Below are 16466 nucleotides of genomic sequence, written 5' to 3' on the forward strand. Positions count from 1 at the left end.
TTTTAAATCAATTTTCCCCTACCTTATTGATAAATCAACTGCAGATTCCTTTCATTCCCTCACTACCCTGCCCAGTGGTAGGGCTCTCAAGAGTTATTGAGGAGATACAGCCACCCCAAAGCTCTTCAACACCAAGCATCGACTTTCCAGCCTCCAACACCAGCCGATGGGAAGGACCACCTGGGACAAGCTTGCATAGCACCCTGGTTCTGAGAATCGTAAGTTGGAAAAGACCTCTTGGACCATCCAGCCCAACCATCCACCTACCACCAATACTGCCCACATCCCTCAGTGCCACATCTCCAAGGTTCCTGAACACCTCCAGGGACGGTGGGATCACCCCAAGGCCCACCTCACCTGACAGTCAAGGTGACGGGCTGGGGGCAGCCGTGCACGCTGACCCCAAACTCCTCGGTGAACTGCCCCAGGATGGTGGAGCAGAAGGAGATGTGGATGTGCTGCAGGCCTCCTGGTGGGACCAGGCCCTCGCGGGGAACGAAGGCAAAGCAGGAGCCCAGCGCTGTGCTTGGAGGCACCACGTGGAAGAGAGCATCGATGGCTCCTTTGTTAAACAGGATCGCCTGCAGCAGAGAGAAAAAAAGAAACGCTTGAGGAATCTTCCTACCAAAGGATGGTCTGTTTTCTAATTTAACAATTAACATCGCTAAGAGGCAGAAGATGCTGTGTGCTGCTGCCCAGTGGAAGCCAATGGAAATACAACACAACAAATTCTGCCTTTGGGTTTCTTCATGCAAAGTAGTCACGGTTCCATAGAAATAGAGTGATTCTACACTTCCATTTTTTTTATCAGTCTGTCAGTTCCTTGGGCCTTGCCCAACCAGCAATGTCAGGAGGGGATGGGAGTGAGGTGCAGAACAACTTCACCCATTCTCAAGAATTTCTCCTTATGAACAGCCACAGCCATCACCTAAGAGCTTACCGTTATGTAAAAAACAATAATTAAAAAGCCTGTTGAGCTCCAGCTCTGTTACGCTGGTCTCAATATGCCCACGTGTGCCTGTGCGCTGCACTGCTATGCCACCAAACCCACCTGCAGCAAATTAAGCTATCAATCGCCGCTGGGAGAAACCCTGCCATTTCCAGGGCTTTATCTAAGTGTTTTGGATTTATTTTCCCTACCTTCTGCCCTTGCAAAATCTGCCAGGAGAACTGAGACAAAAGCATAGAAATGCCCTTTGCTTTTTAATTTTGCAGCTGCTGCTGGAAATATTCAGGTATTCAGATTGCACAATGGTAAAGTGAACTCTTAGGGAGCCTGCCCTGAGCTGAGGTTTATCTCCAGTCCAGCTGCTTAGGACAGCACTGACTAACAGCATCACTGACTTATTAATCTCTTTTCAAGTAATGGAAATTATAAATTAATATAGCAAGAAGCAATAAGGAATCAGCATTAAAAATACATAGAGAGCAAAATATTTTGGTAAGAAAACACCTCAATGTGTCCTTCCCTGCCACTGTGACGCTTTTCAAAACGTCTGGCATGATGCATTGCCTCATTTACTACCTTCCTTTGGTTGCTCTGCTTTATTTCTTTTTTGCAAGAGCCTGGATGCCAAATATATGGAAAGTTCCTCGGCCTCATTTACAGAAATGCTTTGCTGTTTGTGCAGCCAGTGGAGCACCAAGAGAAGCACGGTGGGCAGCACCAAGCATTCCCAGCTTCTCTGTAGGGAGCAGATCTCAGGTGGGGGCCAGGTGGGTTTCCTCCACTCACCTCGTAGCTGTGGGCTGAGCCCACAAACACCTTCCCGATGTCCAGCTGGTCAAAGCTGAAGCGCAGCCGGGGCCCTTCGCCTTCCCCTCTGATGCGCAGGGGCAGCCTGGTCTCACGGCCTGGGGGGAATTTCCATCTCAGTGCAATGATTCCCTTTGTTGCCCCAATACCTCAATTCCAATTCCCATCCCCGTGCTGGCTTGGGGCTCCCTGCCATCCCGTTCTGCTCTGCATGGAAGGTGAGGAGCACAAAGAGAAGGAGAAAGTCCAAGAGTTGTAGCTTCACACTAAAGCATTCCTTTCCTTCAAGTTCTTTGTGCGATCACAGAATCTTATCACAGCATGGTTGGCTTGGAAGGGACCTTAAAGCCCACCCAGCCCCAACCAGCTCAGGGCCACCCATCTACTGGAGCACCCCCAGCTCTGGGCAGCAGTGCCTCACCGCTCTATATTGTTATTCAGAACATGCTAGATGATTTCCAGTGGGAAAGATGAGCCCAGATATGACAATGCAGTGACTACACCACAACTTGAAAACTCTCCTGGAACAGACCTTTGAGTGACAACTGACTTTTTGATCTTGCAGCCATGAGATGAGGATGCTGGATAAAAGTCAGAAAGCAAGAGCTATGGAGCTTTGTTGAATTCAGCGTCTTTCAAATGGCTGCAGCCAAAGGCCAGCTGATGGCAGAGATGAGAGTTATGTTTTGCAGCTCAGACATTAATTGGAGGGCTGTGGATTTCTATTTCACAGACACTGTAAAAGACACAGCACTGGGTGTTTGCTGCCAAGAGATTTATCCATCTGGCATCACGCGTGGCTTCACCTTCATTAAAACCTCTAGATCTGAATCCACCAAAGCTCTTAGGAAATGGCAAATACATTCAAGTAACGAGCTTTTGTCCATGAAACTGTGAAGCTTCAATTCATGCACCTGAGAGATGTATCCCACGGTCACTGCAAGCAAACCAATCAATGGCGATCCTTCTCCTTCTGCAGAATGTCCTCAGCCTTTCCTGAAGGCCCATGGAGACCCTTCTCTCTACCTCCACCCAGCCCACCTGCGCCATGCAGTCCTCCCACCACAAAAACCATGCCCTGGAGCACACAGGATGGATGGGATCAAGGGCACACCTCCTTTTTGACCTCAGCCCCAAATCCACACCCAAAATCGTGCAATGAGAGCCTGGATCTTAGTAGGATCTTAGCTCCACCACGAGACAAGGGAGCGTCCACCATTCTGGACCTGGCTCCTCCAACTACAGTGGCCCGGGTCTGTGAATGGCTTGGAGTTTTTAGCATAAATCAGTTGCAACACAATATGCTTCTGAGCACGGATTAATCCAAAACCAAAATTTGTGTGTCTGAGCACCGCCTCGCCTTCTGTGTGCTTCCTTCCAGCAGCTCAAGAATCACAGCTTTATTTGCATGAACAACTAAAAGTTCATTCTGAGCTTAAATATTTGCCCAGAGCAAATTTCAAACCATTCCTTTACTGCCAGATTTGCAGGGTGTGTGGTGCTGATGGGTTCTGCAAATCTCCTGACCCACCAGTGCTTGCTCCATGACCCGCCAAGGCACGTGAGATTTAGCTGTGCCATGCATGGGGCTGCACTGGGGCCAAGCTTCCAAACATGCCCAGCAAAGGACACGTCGACCATCAGCACACCACACTCCGAGGGGACTTGTGATGGCAAGCAAACACACACAGAACAGTCACGCTTCTTAGAGGAAACGAGAAGCAAAATTAATTGACTCCCCCGCTGAGCATCGCTGTTGCTTCTTCAGATTCCCTCTGCACCGAGGGACCTTGACTCTGACAGTTTGTCTTGACAGTGCTCTGTTTTACAAGGAATAGGCGTAGGCACATAATTTAAATGACCTTTAGGTCCTCCTTCTGGCAGCCAGAGGAAGAGCTGAGCTCTCCCATGGGCCCTCCAGGAGTCCCAAGGAGCCAGACCCTTGTTCCAAGAGCAGAACCCTCTGCCCAGCTCCGTTCCCATAACACCCAGGCTGGTCCAGGACCACACAAGAGCAGCTTCCCCACCTCTCAGCCACAGATCAGCCTTCCTGGGGGGAACCTCTGAGGATGCTGCAGCAAAGCGATGAACACCAGAGCACTGATCCCAGAGCCAAAGCATCCCTTGGGAGCAACGTTATAAGTAAATCCTTCCCTTCCACATCTCTAACAACTGCAGCTGGCAGGCAGGAAGATGGTTTGTTAACACAAGCCCTGTGTAATTACTGGAGGTGGCATTTGCCAAGCAAACCCCGTGCAATTACTGTATAAATAAAATCTGTTTCATGACACCTGTATCCGCCAGCTCAGAGGGCCAAGGAGAGGAAAGGCACAAAGCAGCTGTGCTGGTGGCTGCATCCTCCAGAATTAGAGGACCACTGCGTCCCATCTCTTCCTCTCTGATGGGGAAAAACCCAACGTTCCCTTTTCCGTCTTGGAAACATCTTGACCAGCACCGTACAGAGCCCTGGAGGATGGGCAAGGTAATCTGAACCGTGCAGCTTGCTGCAAGCACTCCTTGCCTATGCTAGCACAGCAAAGCTGCCACCTCTGCAAGGGCAAGGAAGGTGGCCTGGGGTGGGCTGGTCACACCTGCTCCCAGCACATAGAACCAGTAAAGCATAGAAAAGACTTGGTTGAAAAGGACCACAATGCTCATCCAGTTCCAACCCCCTGCTGTGTGCAGGTCGCCAACCAGCAGCTCAGGCTGCCCAGAGCCACATCCAGCCTGGCCTTGAATGCCTGCAGGGATGGGGCATCCACAACCTCCTTGGGCAACCTGTTCCAGTGCCTCACCACCTGTTGAGTGTGTTCACAGTGCCTGTCCCCAGAAGCTGTCCTGGTACGGAGTTCTTTGTCCTTGTAGGGTCAGCGCTGGGGGAAATCCATGGCTTGATATCTCATCCCTTCACCACCACCCTCCCAGTGCACCAGAAGCAGGTTGGCACGGAGTGCTGGTGCCCCACCACACAAGGGAAGAGGGACAGGGAGCCCCACCTGAGATGTCACAGTAGACAGTCTGCTGATAGAGCCTGGCTTCTCGGGGTTTAAAGATCACGTTAATTTCAGCCGAAGAATTTGGCCAGACGTCTCCTTCCTAAAACAGAAGCAGACAGTGAACTGTTTACCTCCAAACATCACGTTTCTTGGTTTCAAACACTGTAACCTGTACCTGGGCATCAGCAAAGAGCAAGGAGCAAGTGAACATTCATCAACAAAATTTATGAGAGTTTGGTATCGGCTGTAAAAAAAATAAAGTTCCCAACCCCATACCTTTACTGGCACCCGACAGAGGCATTTTGTTAGCTGTAGTGATACCCTGCAAGGAATAAAAAATGCAGCTTATAGAAGGAGACAGGGAGCAGAGCTATTTTCTATCAACAAAGCGGGGCTGTGATTCTGCTGGCTGCTGGGCATCCTCAGTGCTTTGTCCAGACGAGCCTTGAACTGATGGGAGCCTCCGGCACTCCTGAGGCATAAATATTAAATAACTGTAACACTTCCCATCGGCTCGCTGCTCACAGCTCAAAGGACAGTTCCCATGGAAATTAAAGAGACACGGTGAGTTATTGGGCTGCAGCTGCGAGCAGCTCCTCTGCACACTGCCTGCCCAGGGACATCATGGCAGAGAGAACCACATCCAACACCAAGAAGTCCTCCCCATCACCATGGGGAAAGACTGAAGGAAGAGAATGATTTAGAGTCTTCTCAAAGAGCTAGAACAAAGACAAGCACCACATCTTAGAATCATTAAGGTTGGAAAGACCACTATGACCATCTAGTCCAACCATCACCCCATGCCTGTGACCACTCTGGACCACATTCCTCAGTGGCACTTCCTCATGGCCCTGGGACACCCTCAGGGATGATGACATCCCACCTCCCTGGGCAGCTGTGCCAGTGCCTCACCACTCTTTCTGAGAAGAAACTGTTCCTAATATCCCACCTGAACCTCTCGTGGCGCAGTGTTTCTCTCTAGCAAGGAACAGGATGAAGATAAAACCTTATGGTGCCATTAGGACATCGTAACCATGGTTGGTTTGCAAAGGACCACAGTGATCATTGAGTTCCAACCCCTTGCCGTATGCAGGGTCACCAACCAGCAGCCCAGGCTGCCCAGAGCCACATCCAGCCTGGCCTTGAACGCCTGCATGGATGGGGCATCCACAGCCTCCTTGGGCAACCTGCTCCAGTGCCTCACCATCCTCTGTGTGTGTTGGCACTTTTATCCTCAAGAGAAGAATGAACAGCAGTGGGGAGTGAAAGCTTGAGCTAGCTTTCCTAGTATATAACCCGAATGGGCCTTCTACTTGGATTGCCCTGAGCCACTCTACAGTGGGATCATCCCACTTACTACTGAGCATCGGGCCCTGTGCTCCAGTTACAGGACACAGGATGTGCCATCCTTCCTGCTTAATGCCCCGGTGCTCTGTACCACGTGAAGGCCTCAAGCTTTCCCACCACTCTCACCACTTTGGGAATGTCCTTTCTCAGCTTGAGTCTTTGTGGGGATGATGGTGCACAGAAGGTGGTGAAGCCCCGGAATAGGGTGCCCAAGGAGGTCAACCCAGGCCATTCAATCATTTTGTGAAGATGACAGCCAAGCCACTCTCTATTGCAGTGCTTTCCCCAGCTTTAAACATATTTGGAAAAGCAGGGTGAGATTTTACACCGTGTCATCATTACTGGTTGTATTGCTTATAGCTGGACAGAACAAGCTCTCTCTTAGCCCAGCCCTGCCTGGGAAGGTCAGAGTGCATCTCTCCTTCGATCCAGACCAGCCAAGGTTCTCCCAGTGAAAGGCAGCAGATGGCTTCTGGATGGTACTAACCAGTCTGCTCTATGCCCCGCAGCCAGACGTACTGGCCCTGTGGACACTTGGGGGCATTTGGGTTATTACTCAAAGGTTGACAGAGGCAATACATCTCCCACTAATGGAAGCAAGCACAATACAATTCATAAGCAAAAAAAATGAACCTAAGCAGGAAAGGAAGAAAATTAAAAAGCCATTGGCCTGATGAATATGTATCTGCTACCAACGGTGCAGTTTTCTAGCTGAGCAAGTTTAGCTGACTTTGGGATTTGAGAAACTCTACTGTGAGAACATCTGTGATAGAAATAGAGCTGGCTGGAGCACAGCCCCAGCAATTCCACACAGAGGCAGCAGCAGGGAGAGCATGACAGTGCATGGGGACCTGAGTGCAGGGCCAGCAAGTAGGGAAAGGAGTCGGGGACAGCTCAGAAACAGGGCTGGAAGCCACTGCAGCTACAGAAGGGAAGAGCTCATGGAAAGCTTCGTAACAGATGTATTTCAGCAAATCCCAGCTCCCTGCTTAGCAGCAGGCAGAAGTGGAGGCACAGCAAGGATCTTGCCCACAGCACAGCTCATCCCAACTCCTGTGGTACAACCAACACTCTTCTTGGGGTGGTGATGACCTTCAGCTCCAGCTTCCCAAAAAGTGGTCCCAGGGTCCACAAGGAAAAAGGGCTGATTCTTCAAGGCCGTAACAGTCAGGTGTTTGGGAGAACATTGGCTGATAGCCCGAGGCTTCCTATAGGTTATCCTGTATCTTAAGGATGTGGGTTAGTGCGCACCAAGGGGGTGGACTGATGGTTGGACCAGATGATCTGAGTAGTCTTTTCCAACCTTAAAGATTCTCTATCCAAGCTGGAGATTTAAAGTTGAGCTGCAATCCAACCATCAACCCATCTCCATCATGCCCACCAAGCCACATCCTTAAGACATAGGATAACCTATAGGAACTAACCTTTGGGCTACCATCCAGTGTTATCCACCAACCCTAAACCCTGACTTTTGTGTCAAAGGCAGGCAATGAGGACAGCCCCTTCGTCTGCTTTGGGGTCTCTCCAACACACCAGAGGAGTGCTGGCCCCAGAAAGCACAGGTGCACGCCATCCCCCAGCCCTGGGTGTGTTTGCAGAGGTGCTCCCTGCAGACACGCAGCTCAGTGCCTGTTGGAGGAATCCCTATGGATCTTCTCAACTTTGGACCACCCCACCTCGGGAGTTGAAACAACAATGCCCACACTTCCTTGGTTCTCAGAGCTCATTTTCTCTAGCCCTGAACAGGAGAAAGAATACACCACATGGGGTGTGTAGGAGCCATGCTAGAGAAGGAAACTGCCTTATTCCTGCGTTGCCACTGGGAGCCATTGTAGCTACAGCAGTGGGAACCTCCTAAAAGACATCCTAGAAGCAATGTGTCAGACTGTAGGGTCTGACTCCAACTCCTATGGATAAGATACCACTTCTGTGCACCAGCACAGCTCTGCAATGGTTCTAATGCAGCATTGCTAGTGGAGCCTTGCACTCATCCAGCACTAGAAAGCCAGAACCAGCTGTTAAAAGGCTCAGTCTCCTGAGCTGATGTGAAGTCACTCTTCTGCAGGATTCCATGCATTCGCATGGAAAACTTTTGGCAGCCTGTCCCTGTCAGATGGACAGATTGATTCAAAGGTTGGAGGGCAAGAAGAAATTATCAGTTACATTTTATTCTACTGTTCCATGACTAAAACAAACCCCTTTAAGACAGGCATAACTATATATAACTATAACAGTCATTTCTCCGTTCATTACTGCTGTATGTCAGACTATAAAGCTAGAAAATATTACGAGCTATTTCTCCTGGGAAATTAAAGTAGACTGTGGAAGAGGTTCCTCACCACGTTCTTGCTACCCCAGGGGAGAAGAATGGCTGCTGGTTAAAAGGATATGCTTCATTACCCGCCCTTTGAGGTTGGTGTGTGAGACTCAAGCCCCCAGCATTGAGCAGCCACTGAGGGCAGACAGAACTCCCATGGATGCTATCCAGGATAGAAACCCAACAACGAGGTGCTGGGAATGTGATACTGCAATGCTGCTGGCATTACATCAGCCCTGGACAGGCTGCACGGAGTGGGTGGATGGTGCAGCACAAAAAAAAGCAGAGGACATTGCACAAAAGATCATGGAAACAGGGGCACTGAATCATAGAATTGTTGAGGTTGGAAAGACCACCAAGATCATCTAGTCCAACCATCCACCCATGCCTGTGAGAGCTCTAGACCTCTATGTCCCTCAGTGCCACATCCACATGGTTCTTGACCATTTCCAAGGACAGTGACAACCCCCATTCCCTGGGCAGCTGTGTCAGTGCCCCACCACTCTTCTGGAGAAGAATTTTTCCCATTATCCAACCTGACCATCCCCCCACTTGGGGTCATCACCTCTTGTTCGACTGCTAGTGAAGCGATGCCATGGTGCACCCTGCTAGTTCAGGGCACTGATGGGAACAGCGGTGCCGTTGCTCACATCTGCCTCTGGCCGTAAATAACCGAACCCACACCGAGCCGTGGGATGGACCAGTGCTTCCAGATGAGATGGTGCCTTCTGCCAAAAGTGTTGTGCAGTGAGCTCTGCTGTGGATGCTTCCCAGCTGCAGGATCCCCCACACCCACAACTCCGTGACCTGGGGCTCTCACAGATCTCAGAGCTCACATGCAACACCAAGGGATCACTCCTGATAACAGGACAGTGATGACTCGTCAAGGGCAGTGGGACAGTAACAAGTCTGCATCCTCCCCACCCATTGGTTTCCATTTCCAAAGAGTCAGCTCCCACGTGTTTACAGCTTGGCTGTGGTGGAGAGGATGCAGCAAAAAGAAAGGGCTGTGCCCTGTGGTAGCCACCTGGGCTTCCAGCACAGCTGCTTCTGCTGACAGACCCTGTGCATTTGCAAAAATAAATTAAACTGACTTGGAGATGCGCTTAGAAAGTCAGAGTTGCATAACAGCTTGTTTCCCACAGGCTTGGACGGCTGCTCAAAATGTTTATGGTCACGTGGTAGCTCCAAAATCACTGCCTTCTCTTCTTTTTTTGTTATTATTTTTCATCAGCGAGTTAACCCTGTGTGGACTGAAGTGATCTGCTGCAGCTTCTACAGATGGCAGTAAATCTTCTGCACGAGGTCTGCAAAGCCATCCTGCCCAGAAAGGTCACGAGGCTGCTATGGCACCAACAGCTTCCTGACCTCTGCAAACAGTCTGAGGGTAATAAACATGAATTCATCCATCAATCAGTCCCTTGTCACAAGGGTCTGATCATTTCCACCAGGTGCTCTCAGGCACCATGGGTGATGTTTGGGAGGAAGGGAAGCAGCCACTATTGTTGCCAGAAGGTCAGCCAAGGCACCAAGGTCCCATCTTTGGGTGGAATTTACATGACAGAGCACAAAGGGCATCTATCAAAGCAGAAGGGCATGGAGCCATCACTGGAGGGAAGGTTATGGAAGTGAACAGTGATAGCTTTTCAGATTCTGCCATTTGATAAAGAGGAGAACTTTATTTGTTGAAAAAGAACCCTCGTGCTAGGCAGGGGGACAGAAAGACATGAGCACAACTCTGAACAAGGAGCTGATTGTTCCATAACTAAAGGAAGTCAGAAGATGGGTGATGCTGGAAACACCTCCCTCCAGACCTGAGCCCTGGGATATGCTCCAAACACTGCTCCATGCACCACAAGGTGCCCTGGTTGATTGAAATAAACTGGAGTTTTGCTTAAATACGCAGAAAATCAAAAATATTTCTGTACCTACGTGCAGTAAAAAGCCTATTTCTACCTGCCAGTCTTGTGTCCAGCTCACAGGTGACTCACATAGGAGACACAGACATGGTGCAAATCCAGACTACAGGAAGGGATTGGCTTTTCCGTGATTAAACCTGAATTTGGCCTCCTTTTGCTTTGTTGAGGGCAGGGTTAATACACGAACGGACAGTGCTCTAATGTCCTTTGTTAACTCCCATACAGTATAAGTAAGATGGGCCCAAACTGATATCTCTGCAAGCTCCAAGCACGTTTCAGACAGGTGCACAGAGGAGAGGAACTCACAGTCAGCAAACAGCAGCTGACCACAAGTGGCCCATACGCTATCAGAGAGCCCTCAACCGCAGGGCTGAGTGGAAGTTACTCCCACCTCCATTCCCCAGTAGGGAAAGCCAAGCGGTGCCACGGGGCAACGCAGCCTGCATTGGAGGAAGAACAGGAGGCAGGTCTCAGGTGTTGCTTACCACTGGCTCGATGGCAAAGACGTCATCGGAGAAGAGCATGGAGTCTCCCTGCACTTTTGCACGGTGGTTCTGGAAGACACGGGACAGAACGGAGAGGCGTTCCCGCAGAGAGGGATCCACCACGCACTCATCAGCAAAGCGATCCATCTCATCCTCCTCCTGCCTCCGCAGCCTGTGACACAGCCTGGAGCCACGGGGAGAGACAAACCAAGCGGATAATTGGATAAGCAACACATTTGCAGAGGCTGCCGTGTAAAAGGAGGGCCGGCAACGTGCTCAGTGGGGAGCAGCAGCTGCAGCACAGCAAGGGGCTCACCCAGAGCCCGGGGTCCCACATGGATCATGTCATCACCACCCATTCACCAGCACGGCAGGGTGCTTTGCCCCTTGCTTGCAAGCTAAGAATGTGTTTTTGAAAGCTAGCACCCCTCAAAAGAGCTCCTGGCCCAAAGCTGCCAACCGATGGAGCGTCCGTCCATCACCTCAGATGGCCTCTCCCATCCACAGAGCTGCTCAAGGGGAGGCAGAGAACAGAAGTACCAAGGGCAACCACTGCAGTGCTTTCCTCTAGAAAGGGTTGGGGAGGGGGAAGAGATTGGATCTCAGCTGCATTTCCCCAGCATCAGCCTTTTGCTTTCCCCACTGGACCACGGCACAGTATCTGCTTCTGTTCCCTGTAGGTCTTTCCATGATAGGTCTCCCACCACCCTAAAACAAACTCATGAACTCAGACATCACGTCACCTCAGTGAAATTGGTGGTTTTACACCCATAAAGAGTGGAAGAGACTTCACTAAGCATTCCCAATAAATAAGTCAGAACCAGTACCTCTGAATTCAGACCCTCGAGGCTAGCCTTGAACAACCTCATATTCTCTCTTCTTCTGGGCTCTTTCAGCAGAACCTCAGTTCTCTCTCCCCACACCAGTGGCCACAGCAGAAATAATTCTGGTGCTCAAAGATCACAACAAAGAGATGAGAAGAGAGCACTGTGGCTTGTTATGTTGCTGTCCCCCTTCACACAACAGTCCTCAGCCACAAAGACCCAGCAGGTTACAGCTCCAGAGGAGTGGGTGGAAGGCCCCATATGCAGCAAATTGAGGTGACGTAGAAGGAAAAGGATAGCAGTCATCACCCAGCTAAATTCAAATGCAATTAGAAAGGAAATACAGTCACAGCCGTTACTAGCTGCACACAGACAGAGCCTCAGGCAAATGCTGTCACCAGTGCCAAAAATACTTGCTTTGGCTAGCTCCCCATAGTGTAATAGGAAATCTTTCTCCATGGCTGACCTACAAAGCAGTGGATTAGGAAAGGTCACTGAGGTGAGCAAGCCTGAGCCCAGTCTCCATCCACGGGCAGTGATTCCACCATGGGATCCCAGGAAGTCCTCCAGGAGGGGGACAGAGCAGAACCCTGACATTCCTAATGATCCACATTGAGGGTCACATCCAAACGCAGGGTCCTGCACTGCTTTGAAGATGAGGACCCATGAAGAACTGTTCTGAGACCTCAAGGGCTTCTCTTATGTTGGGTTGTCTCTTCCTTGGCTGCAGAGAAACAGTGCAAAAACACAGGCTTACCTGGTGTGGGCTCCAAGGTGAACATCTTGGGGCACCCAAGCATGCACGCTCAATCCAAGTGCAATCATGTTTATTACAGAGGTTCCTTTAATCTATCTATTTACACAGAGACTGTGAAGGCACCTTTTGTAGGATCCCCACCGTGTGAGTGCCCACCACGCTGCAAGGCAAAGCAGCAGATGTGGGCACACAGGGCACAAAGACGCAGCAGAGTTACTGGCTTCCCATAATTTCAAGCCCAAATGAATTATCTGAAAAGGAGGTCACACTAGCCCTAGTTCCAGCATTGTTGTGCTCTCAATTTCAGTTCAGTTCTGGAGCTTCCTGTGCAAAGCACAACTGTTCTGCATAGATGCTGTTGCCTCAAGGAACCGAGCATGCTCCTTGTGGACGAAGGTGACTGATTCCTGGACAGAAGTACAGAGCTCTGGGCACCATGGAAGGTTCAGATTCACCTCCCAGGATGGGCAGCCCCAGCAAGCAGGAAGATAATGGCATGGTGTGCATCAAAAGGATGACAGCAGGGCTCTAGCATTGGAGCTAGGATGCTTCCAAAGGCCTGCAGCAAGGAAGACCAGAACGCTCTGGCCAAAGCCCAGTACACAAACTGGCATGACATCAGATGTAACTGGGGGGAAAAAAATCAGGTGGAAGTTAACTGTGAGGAAACCTGGTTGCTTTGGATGACTCAGAGTTCAGTGTGAGACAGGCAGGTGGGAAGAGATGCTGAAGGAGTCGTTTGGGGAAGCACCAAGAGAAGGTCACGAGGTTTCTTTTAACACATTGAGCTTGCACGGAAGTCACACACTGTGTAATTAAAAATAGAGAACAGTGGAAAACTAGCTTTGGCCTTCAAGGCATTTCTGACCTAATTATGTTGAACTTTATTTGCTCAGAAGCCCTTAAAAAGTGCTCCAGTTTAAGGCAGTTTCCCGATCAGCTGCGGGTTCGCAGTAACTCCAATGTACCTACATCCATCCAAGTCTGAAAAGTCACACAATTCCCTAAATTGCTCAAGCTTTTAAGTGTAATTTCAAATTCATCATCCCCCAGGCTGTGTTTCTTTGCTGCCTAAGACTGAAATCTCACAGCTTCACCAAAGGCACTCCTTGAAGGACCTGTCCAACCCTTGGCCCTTCCAGCATTGTCACTACCTGCCCCACCTCTCACTGCCACACAGACGCACAGAGCAGGAACACAAAGGTACTTCCAAGCCCCACCTCCCCTCCTCCCCAGAGCTCCCTCCAGCCTCTAAAGACAGGCAGAAGAATCTTATCGTGCTGGAAACCTGGGAAGGGCAAAACTGCTTGATACCCCACAGCAGGAACCTGCTGAGCCAACAAAGAGCTCTACAACACCTTCCTATCAAAGCTGGAGTGAAGGCACTGCGGTGGGTTTATAATAACATTGCTGCATATAGCATAGCTAAGTGCTGCTTCTCAGTGCAGCCCTCAGCCTTGTGGACCCTCTGTATCCCCAGGATCCTGAGATCTCATGGGTTTGTGCTCCCACAGAGCATGGAATTGCAATTTGAGGAAATGCAGTCATTGCAATCAATATATCCTCCCCAAATGAGCGTCCCCAGCTGGAATAAAGGCAAAAATGGAACAGGAAGAACGGAGCTGCATTATCCCATCTTGATGCTTTTGATGGTTTACTCATCCTAGGACATTCAAAACCACCAATGCCACTTGATGCCATGCACGAGCTATACCCCTGGCAGAGCATCACCCTGAAATGAATCTATCACACCAACCTCAGCTTCTGCTGATCCTCCTCTTCCTGAGTAACAAAAGCCTTCCACTGGAAGTGGGCTATGATCTCACTCCGGTTGTGGATGACTACAGATCTGTGGTTTGCCAGCGTGAGGTAAGTCTTTGCAATCATCAAGGAGTTCCTGTCCAGCCTGATGTTGACATCCACCGCCGCTCCATACAGGCTCGTGAGAACATCTTCACCTGGAATAAAGCAAAAGAGAGCCTTCGCTCAGCTCATTTGCTGGTGGAAGCACAAGGAACAGAGCAAAGCACTGCTAACAACAATTAGCAACAGCTTTTAGCTGGATTGGCAGTTCTCGGCCCTTCTTGTTGACAAGAAAGATGCACAGAGGCCAAAGGGATGTTCAGAGGAACAAGTAAAGCCTACAGCAGAATGGGATGCAGGTGAGAACAGAGGTGTAGAAGGTGTGCCCACCCTTGTTGTGTTTTGTGAAGATGTCTTAAAGGCTGCCACGTAACAAGGACAGAGCCGGACATGTGCTGGATGGACTCAATAAATCCTACCATAGCATAACAGCAATTGCCCACCGCACATCCAGCCATAATGCAGTAGAATGGTGTTGGCTCTGGGAAAAGAGACCCCCTTCTTTTTGGGGAATGAAGCCAGATTCATCCTTAAAATCGCAAATCTCTACAGTCATCCATCTGTCTCAGCCCACATGCAAGGAATTCAGCCTTCAAGTCTTTTAAGGGAGTTACAATGGTAGGCATTCAAGTTACGTCTACATTGTGAGAGAACCAGCGACTTTTCCAAGGAGTGGACAATCCTTTTTGCATAAGGGAATATATTACAACGGATAATTTATCATAGAAAAAAGAAGTTTAGAAGAGTCAGACCATTGCCCTTCCTCTTCAAGGAGTACACGGCACAGAGTCAACCAGAGGAGCCCTGACCCAAGAAATCATAGAATGGTACAATTTTTCATAAGACAAGAATCTGAGATAACATTCCCAGAAGTTACACTGAACAAACAGCAGTGCTTTTATCAAGGAATGCTCATTCGTTCGGAACACATCGCCATAGGATGGAGGCTCACAGCTCTACACCCAGAGAGCACCTGGACACATTCTCAGGAGACAAAACCATCAGCAGCTATTAAACAAAGATGAGACTAAAGCCTCCAGCCCTGAGAACTGCCAGCCCCAGGGCCGCGGGGGAACATGGCATATGCACACTTCCATGCTCTGCCCAGCATCCCCTGCTGCTGCTCTTGGGGACAAGCCACTCTGCTCTACTGTAACATCCCCTGGACCCAGACTTACTGGCCCTACCATTATTTACACAACACTGCCTTATTCCAGGCTGTCAGTTCCCTCCTCCTTGCACGCTTTGGATACACTTTCGACAGAAAGAACAAGACAGCTCATCTTCTGCAACCTCAACAAAGCAATGCCTGAAATGGAAGCCGAGAGTTGGGTTTATGCACCCTTACAGCAGATGCTCTGGGTTGTGCACTTCTGAAATATGCACACTGAAACACTGCTCTTTTATTCCAGCATTCATCTGCACGACTGCAGGCGCAGGCATCTTCACACACCGTAAGCTTTTGTAATCTCAAGAGAGGAACCTAGTAGTGGGCCATCCTCCCTGGGCCCTATTTCTGCAGGAAAGAGTTAAAAAAGGGGAGATTTAGAAAAGCCAGAGCACCTTTCAGAATTCTCTTCATACTACATGAGCTGCATACTGCAAGAGGGAATAGTTTCCAGAGAAGCACAAATTGCTCTGAAATAGAACGACAAGTTTTGTTTAGCCTGGAAGTACATCTCAATGAATGGATGAGGGAATTCTTAAACAAGATTTCAAAACAAATTTAGGGTTTTATGAAGAATGCTTTCCTACCAATCACAGCTGGCACTTTCCCCTTTGTTGATCACTGCTCTATTAAGGAAGCTGGAAACAAGACAAATATTCTGCTGCATCCCCTCACCTCTTCTAGGGGAGCCCAAGCCAACCCTGGAATAGCTGGGTAGCACAGAAAGCAAGTTTATTTTCATTCACTCAGCTTGTCAGAAGGTTGTCTTGCTCTCATCTCTGCTATAAACACAGCCAAGGAGACAGATCCTGCCAATATATCACCAGAAACACAAGAAAAATAAAGCCAAGCTCTTTGCTCAGAAGGTGTTATTGTAGCTCTGGATTGATCTGGGATAAATAATTCTCCTGCTCCTGTCACATGGACAGCATATTGCTGTTCCTTCCAGCCAGCCCACGGCAACAAGAGGGTTCTGCCCCAAACGCAAGCAGCCCTGAGACAGAAATGGGGGCAGACAGAAAGCAATGACTGCT

At 49.6% G+C, this 16466-nt stretch overlaps 1 protein-coding gene across 1 annotated transcript in view; it reads right to left on the reverse strand.

Moving 5' to 3' along the window:
• Positions 1–16466, reverse strand: part of HYDIN (HYDIN axonemal central pair apparatus protein) — a 105112-nt gene that overhangs the window by 66054 nt on the left and 22592 nt on the right. Inside the window, exons 8-12 of the mRNA XM_019619791.2 lie at positions 14158–14359; positions 10821–11004; positions 4753–4852; positions 1736–1854; positions 358–581 (exon numbers count right to left, since the gene is read on the reverse strand). Of these exons, the coding sequence (XP_019475336.1) occupies positions 358–581; positions 1736–1854; positions 4753–4852; positions 10821–11004; positions 14158–14359 (829 nt within the window). The remainder of the gene's footprint in view (positions 1–357; positions 582–1735; positions 1855–4752; positions 4853–10820; positions 11005–14157; positions 14360–16466) is intronic.

Source organism: Meleagris gallopavo, chromosome 13 (assembly GCF_000146605.3).
Source record: "Meleagris gallopavo isolate NT-WF06-2002-E0010 breed Aviagen turkey brand Nicholas breeding stock chromosome 13, Turkey_5.1, whole genome shotgun sequence".
In the NCBI taxonomy this organism is placed as follows: Eukaryota; Metazoa; Chordata; class Aves; order Galliformes; family Phasianidae; genus Meleagris; species Meleagris gallopavo.